The 13,079-nt window shown below is 41.0% G+C and overlaps 1 protein-coding gene across 1 annotated transcript in view; it reads right to left on the bottom strand.

Moving 5' to 3' along the window:
- Positions 1-8,667, bottom strand: part of sptlc2b (serine palmitoyltransferase, long chain base subunit 2b) — a 33,005-nt gene extending 24,338 nt beyond the window's left edge. Inside the window, exons 1-2 of the mRNA XM_049590135.1 lie at positions 8,400-8,667; positions 1,435-1,629 (exon numbers count right to left, since the gene is read on the bottom strand). Coding sequence (XP_049446092.1) covers positions 1,435-1,629; positions 8,400-8,543 — 339 coding nt within the window. The 5' untranslated portion in view covers positions 8,544-8,667. The remainder of the gene's footprint in view (positions 1-1,434; positions 1,630-8,399) is intronic.
- Between the last annotated feature and the right edge of the window lie 4,412 nt (positions 8,668-13,079).

The raw sequence follows: 13,079 nt of genomic DNA on the forward strand, positions 1-13,079 counted from the left end.
TAAGGGCATCCAGATAGCACCTAAGAGGACACCACCTTGTAGCTCTCATGGAGTCAAAGAGCCTGTCCCAGCCTTTTTTAAATGGCCTTTTATCTGGTTGTGAAGATGCGGACATGTGCGACACACACGTCAATTCACCAACAAAAATGACTGTTTACAACTGCTTACAATGCTTACGACTGTGCAAGACAATTCCCTGATGTTCAGCAAGAAAGCAGAGGTAAACTATTTTGCACCATGTGCAACTTTGTGGTGAATCAAAAAAAAAAAAACAAACCTTCAGTCAGTGATCGATCTACAATCACTTTTCTACAACAAAACACACCCGGGGAAAGGCTGAGACGTGTTGACAACAAACAAGACAAATCACCATGACACAAGCTGTGGCATCCATATCTATTGTAAGCGCTGGTTAGAGGTAACATATATCTGTTTTACGGTATACTGAGATATAGAAGTCGACTTTTATCATTCAGTGTACATTTGCATATCTTAGATCTTATTTTAGATACAGAAAAAAAATAAAAAACTGCAACTGGATGGAGAAACTCCCTTCTATTTTAGTTATTTACAAAGGGCAGACATTTTACACATACTTCCATAAACAAATGGTTTCAAGTATCAACTATAGTGATTAAAATGTTTGTTCAAGCAAAAATGACCCCTCCATTTTCATTCCTTTAAGGGTTATTCTCACTAATAACTTAAATAAATAAAAGTCTGTTATACTGTGATACCATGAAACTGCAACATTTTCTTTCTTTTTTTTTTTTAAGATATTTTTCAGGGCATTTTTTTGCCATTAATTGATAGAATAGTTAAGTGTGAAGAGAGAGAGGGAGTGACATGCAGCAAAGGGCCACAGGCTGGAGTCGAACCCAGGCCGCTGCGTCAACAGCCTTGTACATGGGGCGCCTGCTCTACCACTAACCCCAACTGCGACATTTTCTGAGACGGTTATTGTGCCATGAAGATCTGACACCATTGCAACCCTAGACCAGTGTAGTTTTATTCATACTGGAACAAGATGCTTTTGATTTGTTATTAACTGTACAAAAAAATGCTCAGCTATTTTTGCAGTTTCCCGTGACTTCATTGCAACACCAAAAACAGTGGTTCTCTCAGGGGTCCAGGGACCCTGCAATGATCCGTAAGGAAGTTCCAGGGGTCCCCAGATAGAAGAGGAATTATTTTCACTATTTAAACCAGTATAAAAGTGAGCCCAATGTGAGTAAGAGTCACAACAGTAACTATTCTGGTCATAGACTAACTTATGCTCTAAGACAAAACATAAATAAACTCAATATAAGTAGTTTTTGATCAGGTTTGATTGAACTGATAGCTTGGACCTTTCTGTCACTGACACAGCAGTGAATATGTTGTTTTTAAATCAGCCTTTGCATTTAAAGGGGTCTAATGTAAAAACCACTTTACCTTCTGTTCCTCTTTCTCCCGAGCCACGTGACACTTCTCGATGCTCCAGTGGCGAAGGAAGTCCCGGAGGTAGCCGAAGACAGTGAGGATGCCGTAGCCCATGTAAGTGAGCACAGCCACCAGTAGAGGAGTCTCCTCAAACGACTCCACAAACGGTTTCTTGTACAGGCTGGGGTTGTGTGTGACATTTTGGTTCTGGGGGACAATAAAGAAAAAGAATCTGTAATTACAAGTCGCTTCAAGTTAAAGTCATGATACAAATTCAAGCAGACAACTGAAGACTTTTTATTCTCAAACACATCTGAGGCCAAGGACCACATTTAGGAGGACTAATGTAAACTAACTGGTACCCTTTTAACATTCAGCTGGTGCTTTAAGAAGATAATGGTTCATCCACACTTTAAGCTTCTGTTTACTCATTAAATCTGCTCCAGCAGGCAGACCAATAAATGTGAAAGAAAGCAGAGCAGACCAATCCAGTACAAGCTGGGCACATAGCACACGACAGCAGGGCTGATTTGTTAAAATTGTGTTTTTCTTGGAAAGAGTTAGAAACCTAATAAAGGCTACAATAAGCGCATTAATTCGAAGAGGCCCGACCTTGCTCAGGTCCCCATGGACCAGTGAGCAGTAAAATGGCCATCAATCCAGGGTTCTAATTCATCGAGTTTTATGAATAGCAATATTGATCTTGGATTATGGGACCATATAAATGTGGTCACACACTGGAGCAACTCCACAAAAACTGAAAAATACTAGCATCATTTTGAGCTCGACTGTCGACTGGCTGTCTGCAAAACCAACATTAAACAAACGAGGGCGGTCACTCATTACCGACTCTGCCCCGCAGCTTAGCAACCGCACCTCATGTGACCAGTCATGCTTCTTGAAGAAATACCTCAGAGCCAGGGAACAGGAGAGCGCTGCAGTGTGAGCGTGCTCAAAGCCAGACAGGTCCCTTTCTCTAAAGTTAAAAATGCATTGAAAGACCAGCAGACCAGAAGCCGTGGTTTGTAAACTGTCGACAGCGAGCACAAAAACACATTCACATCCAAGTATACCGCTCAGAGGGACTGTTGCATACTGATGCCAACCACAGCGGCTAAAAACAGTTTGACTGACGTCACATTAGCTTAATTTTTTATAGCTGTGGACAAACAGGGCCTGAGAGGAGGCAGACCTGTGCCATTCATTTACAGCTGGACAGCACTCAGCATGCAGCCAACACACTCTGTCCAAACCTGCTCTTTCATATGCTTACTCTGCAATTTGAGAGCTGGTGATCATATTACATTGTATAGACAATAAGAAAAGCTTGCACATGGTGTGTGTTTCACATTAAGCCTAACACAGAGTAAATAAGTAAGGCCTCTCCCTGCTATTTGTATATTCAATCTGTGGCTCATTCTCACTGAGCGATTATTGACACTACCATCCCGGCTGAAAGCTGTAATTGAGATCATTTATTCCTACCCGCTCATAAAAACCCTGCTTCTAAGCATTTTCCTATACTCTCAATATGAGGATTATGACTAGCTCGATAAGGTAAGATCTATTTTTGAGCTACTGACACCGACCCAGGAGGACATTTATGACCAGTCTGTGATTGAGACTCAGGCATACCGTGAAACGGTCTCAATACTGTATGTGTTAAAGCTGAGGAAGGCAGTTTAATTTGGGCGTCAATGTCGAGCAGTCAGTTTTTCTTGGTCATCAGTGTGCGGTGCAGTGTACTTCTGGGGACGTTTTGGTCACCAGATTTAGCCACAGTTTAACGCTCTTGACTTTTACAATAAGCTTTGGTAACTAGCAGCTGTGGACATGATGCAGCAACACAAAGAGGGGGAGGTTTTACACCTGAAGGATCTGAGATGACATTATCTTCTTTCTTCTTCTTAGAAATTGTGAATTGCAGCTCACAGCTGCTCAAAATGTCACAGTCTCTGGCTTTTGTTTGATAGCTAGTGTTGGCCCTGTTTTCAGGATTTAAGAAGCCTGAGATGGGAGAATCTGGATAATCAAGGGTCATTTCAGGAGGACATTCCTATTTGCTTTTTTACATAATAGATGTGTGTGCACACTTCTTCAGTGAAAGCCTGATTTAATAGCCGAAAATCCTGCAGAGAAAGTTGCTATTCCAGCATTGGCAAGAACTGCTGAGACTACAAAGCGACCCAAATAAGGAAGGTGGACTTATTTATAAGAGAGTCTGACAATAAAAGAAATAAAACATGTGTCAGTATCGGCAAAGCGTCGTGGAGATGGAGAAATAATATTGCTAATAGTTTATCCTTCTGCCAACCGAAGCTAAAGGCTCACAGCTGCAACATCAAGTTCACATTTATGTAGCCAACGTTAGCTAGAGCCTTGAATCACAGTGTGTCCCCCCCTCATTTCCCATCACTACAGACCACCTTGACAGGAGGAGACTGACCCTTCACCCACGGCTGCAGCAACCATAATCCAGCCAGCGCAACCCCCACCTAAAGGGACTAGACAGCCCTGACTCCCTGTCAGCAAACTTTCTGTTGCTGCCATTACACAAGTTAGACCTGGCGCTGCTGCTGGACACCAGCCTGCTGTGACACCAGGTGCTGCACTGACCAAATTCAGGCCGCTACAGCTACCAACTGAAGGTCTGTCAAGTGAGCTACTGCTACTCTCCTCCCAGAGAGGAAGTCCAGAGCAGCGGGGAGCAATGTGGAGGGACTGGCAGCTAATGCTTGTCTCATTTGTGGTCTGATAAACAGAGGGACAGATGCCACGGGCAACTGTACAACCAAATAAGATTAAATATAAATCAATGTACGGGAAACACTGGGTCACTGTGGTCGTCACGTGGGAGGGGCTCAGGACAGAGAGGGGAGAGCTGCAGGAGGAGGATGTATTTTCTAATTCTGCCTTTGCCAGATCTCTGCGTACTCCAGCTTTAATTTGAGTTAACAGACAGACGGCAATCAGTTTAGCCGGCTGATATCAGAAACACTGTCACATGAGACACACCCTGATTCCTCTTCCAAACACACAGCTCTGTGTGCATCTAACTCCAGTTTCAGTTGCCTTATTGAGAACCAGTTGAGCTCATATCACAACATGATGACATGATGTCACTGGTTTAGAGCCGAAAGGCTGATAGCAATCCTGAGCAATACTGTCCTTCAAGTGCTGATAAATGGTGTGCTTGGTATCATTCAGGTTTACCTTATCAAATTGTTCAACATCAGTGGAAAACATTATCAACATGCTGGCCTAGTTCATTTGAGAGATTTAAAATCATCCATGTGAAAATGTGAATTTGGTAAGTCTATACTGCGCAGGATTGTCAGTTACTGTTTGTGAACATGCTCGCCATAGAAAATCAAAGTAAGAGCCGACCTCACATTGACTCTCATTGGACATTTTACTTCACTTCTTATGATCTGGTACCTGGTGGCAACTTTTTATAAAGCCTGGACATCACCTGAGCGCTGTGTGGGTACACGCCCATAAACGTCCACAGCAGAGTCTCTCTAGAAAAATGCACCGCCACAGTGAGTGTTGACTGAGAGGGACTAATTCTGTTTGAGTCTATACATAGTTTTTAGGAAAATCCTGCAGAGTATATTTTTAAGTATTTCAACCATGAATCAGACAGACATCAGCGGTGATATAAGCAGCAGCTCTGCCTTAACTTCTGGCAGGATGGAGCTATTATATGCATGAGGATATGATTGGTATGACAGCCAAGGCATCTGGACTTGATCGTGTAAATCCACATTATGTTGAGATCAGCAGCCTTGCAGCTTTCTGCGGCCACAAGTGTGAAATCTGATGAACTCATATACGAGACAGATGCATTCCTTCTGTATACACAGTATGCGCTCTATAGATTTCTCTTTTGTGTTAATCCTAAACTACTAAACTAAAAAACAAAGGCTTGTATGTGTGCCCCACCGCCACCACTACACACACACAATTACACTGTGTGTTTTCAGTGCTTTTCATTCAACCCCAGGAGGGACCACACCCTTCATGGCCTGCAGACATTCCTCTCCCGCTTAAGTGTCATGTGGAAGGGAGCGCACTCTGCCCCCCTCTCCCATGAGACTGACAGACAGCCTCGCTCATAATAACACAACAGGGCTACTTCACACTGGAGTCAGTGTAAACAGAGACTCGTCTAACTCCACCACACACACACACACACACACACACACACCAGAGTGTAAGGTTACAAAAGAGCCCACTACCATTCTCCCTGATCAGGTGGCAGGTACGACTACACAACAGGCTAGAGACACAAAAACAAGTGCAGCTTTCATAGCAAACACTCCTGGTTACCAGCTAAACCTGCATTTAAATCCAAAGTGTTATTAACATTAAGTATTTAAAAAGTCTTTTGACTTTGGCTGCCAGGGATACTTTTTATCTTTTGGATCAAGGATGCCGCTCCAACAAAACCACTGTGGCACAATCTTATAACACAGTGTGTTCCCAGTATCTCGTGTGTGCTTCACTCCTCTGTGGATGCTTTTTATAAAGTTGAGGACCCTTACTGTAAATACACTGGGCCTAACTCATCTTCCATATTGCAACAGTCTCCTTAATCATCTTAGCTAGTCTGTACGTTTCCTGGAAATCAGTCTTCCTGTGACCTTAAACTGGAGTCAGACTCGAGGCACAAATTTGATGACTTCAGAATCGACTAGCAAATTAGAAAAACACCTGCAACCCGACTTGGACTCAAACGCCAATGACTTATGACTTAACTCAGACTTTAGTGTTTAAATTTCCAGGATTGACTAACATTACAGCTATTCATTCCCTGCAAGCTGACACCTGATTACTCACATCCAGTCCGACAGCATCAAACCAACTTGCAGGAGAGAACGGCAAACGCTGCTGCTCTACATATAATTTTGTTTGTGTACAAAAAGTACACTCTGGTCAACAAAACACAAACTGCAGTACACACAAATGTGCAGGTCAAAAATTACAGACAGAGGTGCAACAACTCCCAAAAAACTTGTTTTAACAAATTAATGCAAACTTTTAAAAGCATTTAGGGTTTTTGTTGATTTAACATAATAACAGGGCTCAACAATAAGGATTGCCCGATTGTTCTGTGCTGAATATTAAAAATGTAATAAACATATATTTTCAAAAAGTATTTCAAAAGCCCTATGATTAAAAAATTAACTATAGGGGACTGTGTGCTATTTATAAGGAGGGAGGGTGGTGCAAAAAGGGGGAGGCATGTCAAATTCATTTTTAGACAATTAGGGAAGGACTTTTTTTATTTTGGCTCATGGGAGAGACGTACAACTTTAAATGGTTGTGTTACAGACCTTCCATATCTGCATCTTTGCTTTACAAGTCACCAAAACTACACCACTTATCACAGACAGAAACCACACGCTAAAATTCATCATTAGACTTTCAAATATCTGCCAGTCCTTGGATACACTGTGTGCGACAAATGCTTCCATCAGACAAAGACACATAACCACATCAGAGTTTAAAACATCAAGTGTGATCACATGCACAAGTTAGTCGAGCTTCAGTTATAGCGTGACTCGACCATTTAATTGGACTACTGTCCTTGTCCCAGTATACAAGCACGGGATGTTCTGGCCAAAGTATGTCCTACTCCTCTACGATAGGTGGAGATATGCCCCCTTTCTGCTTGTTAGTTAACCTTTTTCTGGTTGTTGATCTATTACATCACAGACCAAACAACTGACAAACAAGTTAGCTACGGTTAGCTAGCAGCAACTTTACAGCTCTGTACATTTGGTCCGTCCAGAAAGTCACCGCTCTGGATGTAGATTTCACCATGTTGATACTGGCTTCTTCTTCTGTTACGTATTCAATGCTATTCGACTTCTGGGTCAAAGCCCGGGGCGGAAACTGTTGAGCATTCTCAGAGCGCTGAGGCCAGTTTGGGTCTGATTGACTGTATGCATGCAGGAGGAATTTGACTCCCGATCACATTATCTGGATAGCTTTGAGAACTTTGATTTAGAACAATTTCAGTCTGGATAACATGTCTTCATGTACTTTGTAAGTCCGGCTCTAGTCACACTAACGCAATAAATCAATTGTCTATTGTGTGATGTAAACATGGTGAGTGTTATTACATTTCAATCACTTCATTCGGTGTATCTCAATTAAAATTTGGCTAAAAATGAACCGTCTGCACAAACTAACCGACAAGCACAACAAGAGTGAGGCGTTTTACGGGTTTTTTTGGGGAGTTTTTCCTTATCCGCTGTGAGGGTCCAAAGGACAGAGGGATGTTGTGTGCTGTAAAGTCCTGTGAGGCAAATTGTGATTTGTGATATTGGGCTCTATAAATAAAATTGACTGATTGATTGATTGATTGATTGATTGATTGATTTTACAACTACAGGATTCTGTCTCAAACTTTTAACTGACAAACATCACAAAATTGAATAATTACTTTATGATGGAGGGAAGGTCATGTTGTTTCTGAGACTCCCAGGGTGGTTAAAAGATATGTATCTGTAGCTTCAGGGAGGGTCAGATTTAATAAATAAATAAACTAAGTCACACCCAGGCACCACCTTCCTCTGATAAGTACAGAACAGTCCCTTAGAAATACAATTCCGGGTAACAGCTAGCTTAAAATGTGTCGCATTGGGACAAACTGCTAAGCTAGCACACAATGCTAACCACAGGCCGCTATGTAAACTATTACACAAACTAATTAGCATAGCATTAGCAACATACATTAGCTAATGTTCACAGTTTAGTTGTGATGTGACGTGAGGCTGCCGTCACACACATGCAGCTCACACTTTCCGTGTGTGCTCCGTAACAACCGGTAATAACCGCAGTGTAATCACGCACACACCGAACAGAGCTAACGTTATTCCGTTAATTCAGACTGCACTCGGTACCGAACACAACACCGGCTGTCTACAGTTCCTCCCCCGGTGGAGCCGTTGACGGTTGGGCCTTACCTTGTCCCTGGGGCGACGATACTTGTGTGTCTGTTGAAACAGGCAGTGATTCTTCACGAAGCCATTTTTACCCGGTTTCTTCCCGTTGGCGGTCCGGTGGCAGCCGTCCCCGTTCAGCAGCTTGTTCGCGGAGCTTTCCGTCATGTTTGTCGGCCGACGGTTGGTTTCACGGTTTGAAGTTGCCAAACTTGTGTAACGTTTACCGTGAAGTCATGTATGAGCTCGACGAGAAGACAGATTAAACGCCCACTCTGCACTGTGGCCGCACGAGCCTGCCGGAAGTCCCCGCCCCCCGAATCATTTGATTGGTCGACGCTGGTACTCCAGTACAAAGATCATCTATCGAAACAACTCATCACTCAGGCCAGGGTTTCAGTTCACACCGGAAACAGAGGTCATGTACTTCGTTTTTAGCCTCTCATTGGGAATTTGGGGGCTTTTAGTAATTAGAGGGAGTTTTAATTTAACAAGAAAAGATTTTTAAAAAAGAAAAAAAAAGTTTAGTTTAGTTTACTTTAGTGTAAGACAAAAAACACCACATTTTATTTGTTTTATTTTGTTTTATACTATTTCATTTTATTTTATTTTATTTTAATTTAACCAGGAAGTCCCATTGATATAAAAAAAAAATCTCTTGCACAAGAGAGACCTGGCCAAGGTCAAAACATATTTGAAATACAACACATAGTAATAATAATAATGATAATAATCTCCTGAAATGGGGTATGTATCTGGTCACTATATATGTACCAGTTTGAGATATGATGGGCTCTATTGTAAGTTTTATTTTATTTTATTTTTTCAATTTAATTTAATTTAATTTAATTTAATTTCATTTTATTTTATTTTATTCTATTTTTTCTTCTTTTCTTCTTTTCCCATTTTCTTCAGATACACATTCCTTCTAGCCTACTTACAGAATTTTATTTATTATGCCTTGTCGTGTCTCTCTTTGGCTCTACAGATAGGATGGCCCCTCTTGGGTACAAGTGGGACAGGTGTGGGTGTGTGTTTTGCTGTTGTGATGGACTATATTATGTCGACCATGTGATGCAACTGATTTGAATATAATAAAATAAACATTGCCAGTCACAAAAAAAGAAATTAAAAGTTAAAACATTGTACAGGAGAGGCTAGAAGCCAAAAATGGCTGAAGATGAAGATACATCCTCTGTTCAACAACAGTAATCATACATACAAAGAAAAGGATAAAAACAAATATTGCATAATTGAACAAGAGTTACAGACTAAGCAGTAATATAATTCATATATATATATATATATATATAATTGTTATAAATGTACAATTTGCAAGTAGGTAAATTTACAAGTATATTTTTTTTAATAATGATAATGTAGATGTTGATTGTAGAAATGGAAGAAGTTGTACTAAAGAGATGGTTCTCTGTATTTCAGTTAATATTGATTCAGGAAAGTCCAACAATATGGAGGATAAAAGTCTTGTATCTTGTAGAATATGAGTTATTTTTTCTTCCAGCAGTCACCAGTAGCAAACTGGAGTCATAATGAACTTCTTCTTCTTTTCTTAATTACTACATTACAATACAAGCGACAACAAAATACACACATATGTACAAGTGACACGAAAGCATGAAAACAACCATTTTTTAAAAAACAAAATTGACGTATAGACATTCAAGGGGATAAAAAAGCAGATCATCTTGCCAAAAGTGCCAAAAGCAAATCAAGTGGAAAACTTTTGTGTGGAACAAAGTTAAGATGTGGTGGCAGAGGTGATGGGACAACGATACCTAAGGAAGGCGTTTATATATGATTTAAAAAGAAGTCAGAGAGGGAACGTCACTGAGAAACAATGTGAAGTAAGAGTGTCTGATCAGTAGAATCAGAATGGGACACACTAAACTGAATTAATCTCTGCACCATATTGGGAAACATCCAAGTGGAACATGTGATGCCTGTAATAAAACACAGACTATGGGTCATGTGATTCTCAAATGTCCTGAAAATGCATTGTTGCAACAGTCAATATTTACAAATGGCTCTTGAACCTCGGTTTTAAAGCATATCTTCAATTATTTAAAAAAAATACTGGACTAATAAGAAGATTCTGAATCTGATGTCTGCAACACGTTCCAGAAATGTTGGAACATGAGTCGTAAAGACTGAGAAAGTTGTGAAATGCTCAAGAAACCACCTGTTTGTATCATTTCACAGGTTAATTGGTAACAGATTAAAGTATGATTGGGTGTGAAAGGGGTATCCTAATATTGCATATAGGTCAAAAAGAATTTATAAAATCACTGCATTTTGCTTTTATTTACATTTTACACAACAACATTTTTTTTGGAATTGGGGTTGTGGTTTAAGATGACTCTGTAGCTGACACCAAGATGAGGGAGCAAAAACATTATTATTAAATATAAAAAAATCCAAACAATAAGAAAAAATCAGCTGTCTTTTGGAGACAGGTCAGAATTGTTTGTACCTGTATCATGATGTTTGTGGCGTGTTAATGTCGGACAGAGTGAGACCTCCTGTCTTCCTCCTCCTTCTCTGCTAGGCGTCTCCCTCTGCTCAGCGTGGGACGTCCTGAAGCCCAGCCCGTGGAAATAACCCACAATAACCTTTGCTGAGGCGTCAGCTGAAAATCCTGTTCCAGTTCTACTCACCTGAGCTGCTGGGAAGATGCATAACAAAGGTCAAGGCTGCTTCCAAGGTCGTTCCCACAGGAAGGAAAGTAAAGAAGCAGTGACAGAGATACAAAGCTGGTTTTAACTCATGTAGAAATGAAGGTGGTTAGAAGTTATAGTAAGTCTCTCACCTGTTTAACAAGGCTTTTGTGTTTGGATGTGAAGTATTTAAGTAGATTATGTGGCTGTTTTAATTTTCATTAACATAAAACAAATATAGCATGTCACTGATGATCCTGTGCCCCTGCTGTGACAGTTTGACCTTTGACATCTGGCTCTTTATCTGAACCCATCAGGTTATGTAAACAACACAGTCTTACATCTGTCAGCAGCTGAGAGGAGCTGAATCCTCTCAGGGCCGCACCTAGCACATTTGGCGCCCTAGGCAAGCTTCCCCTAGTGACCCCCTGCCCCCCATATATGGCACAAAAGTGTCCACGAATGAGGACATTAGGTCTAAAGCAGGGTTTATACTTCTGCGTCGAATCAACGTCGTACCCTACGCCGTACCCTACGCCGTGGCCTGACGTGCACGTCCTCAGACATGTAACTACACATTGCGGTGACACAGATCTCCTGTATATGTTTGTAAGCTGAAACCATTTCCCTCAGAGGAAACAAAGCTTTTATTTACTTTAATTTCACAGATAAGAAACAATACATTGTGAAGAGATTTATCCTGGCTTCATATGAGTAGAGGAAATCTCTGCTAGCTGCTAATTTATACAATGTAAAATGCCATAGGCTTGTGCTAATAACGTTAGCATGTTGTATTTGTTTGGAAAACGTGTTTTGTCAGTGAACCTTGTGAGTTGTAATGGAGCCAAATTTTGTAACGTTACCTTTGTTAAATGTTGCTGTTGTTCCTGGATTCATATGAGTAGAGGAAAAGTCCGCTAGCTGCTAGGCTAATTTATACAATGTAAAATGCCATAGCCTTGTGCTAATAACGTTAGCATGTTGTATTTGTTTGGAAAACGTGTTTAGTATAAGACAGTTGTTTTGTCAGTGAACCTTGTGAGTTGTAATGGAGATGAATTTTGTAACATTAGTTTTGTTAAATGTTGCTGTTGTCCCTGGCTTCATATGAGTAGAGGAAAAGTCTGCTAGCTGCTAGGCTACTTTATACAATGTAAAATGCCATAGGCTTGTGCTAAAAACATTAGCATGTTGTATTTGTGGGGAAAATGTGTCCAGATAAAGACAAGTGTTTGTCTGTGAATGCTGCGAGTTATAGTGAAACTGATTTGTGTTTGAAATTGTCTCTATTAAGCCATGTTTAATGTGTGTTTAATGTGTGTTTAATGTGTGTTTTAAATCAACTAGTGTTTTGGAGGTGTAACTGCAGAGTGACGCAGACACATCACCGCACAGATACAAATGCTCACAACAGCGCAGGTCCTGCATGGAGCTGACGCACAAATATAAATCCACCTTAAGTTTAGCAGAATGAAGAATGTGGTGCAGCAAAGCCAAAATGTCATGTCCTCATATGAGGACGCAGGGTCGTAGGGGGCTTTAGGAAGATCCGGCACCAGCTCTTCTGTGGCCTGTGCTCCCTTTATTCGTGGGCAGAGTGCTACCAGTGTAGATATTTCAGGCACACGCAGAGGGAGAGAGGACCTCTGGTGTGAGGGAACGTAACAACAATAGGAGAGTTTCCTGGAAACACGTCCAAGATTTCACAGTTGACGTCCAGGTTGTACTTCCTGTTCTTTTCCTGTTTGATAAATATGTTCTGGTGAAACGTGTCTGTCAGCACGGTCTCTTCTAAATTTGCATGTTTTTCAGACATGATTGTTTGTTTAACTCTTCACGTGTAAGGCCCCCTCTTCCCCCTCTATTTGCATGTGTTTGTTTAAGTGTTGGGTGATTGTGTTCTCATGCAGAGAGAAACATCAGTTCAACAGAAACCTACTCCTGCTGTGAACCTCCTAGATGGCACTGTTGGGCCGCACAAAGGTTGAGCCCCGGCTGTTAACACACCTACAATCAGAGGTTATGCTGT

Source organism: Epinephelus fuscoguttatus, linkage group LG11 (assembly GCF_011397635.1).
Source record: "Epinephelus fuscoguttatus linkage group LG11, E.fuscoguttatus.final_Chr_v1".
NCBI classification, from domain to species: Eukaryota; Metazoa; Chordata; class Actinopteri; order Perciformes; family Serranidae; genus Epinephelus; species Epinephelus fuscoguttatus.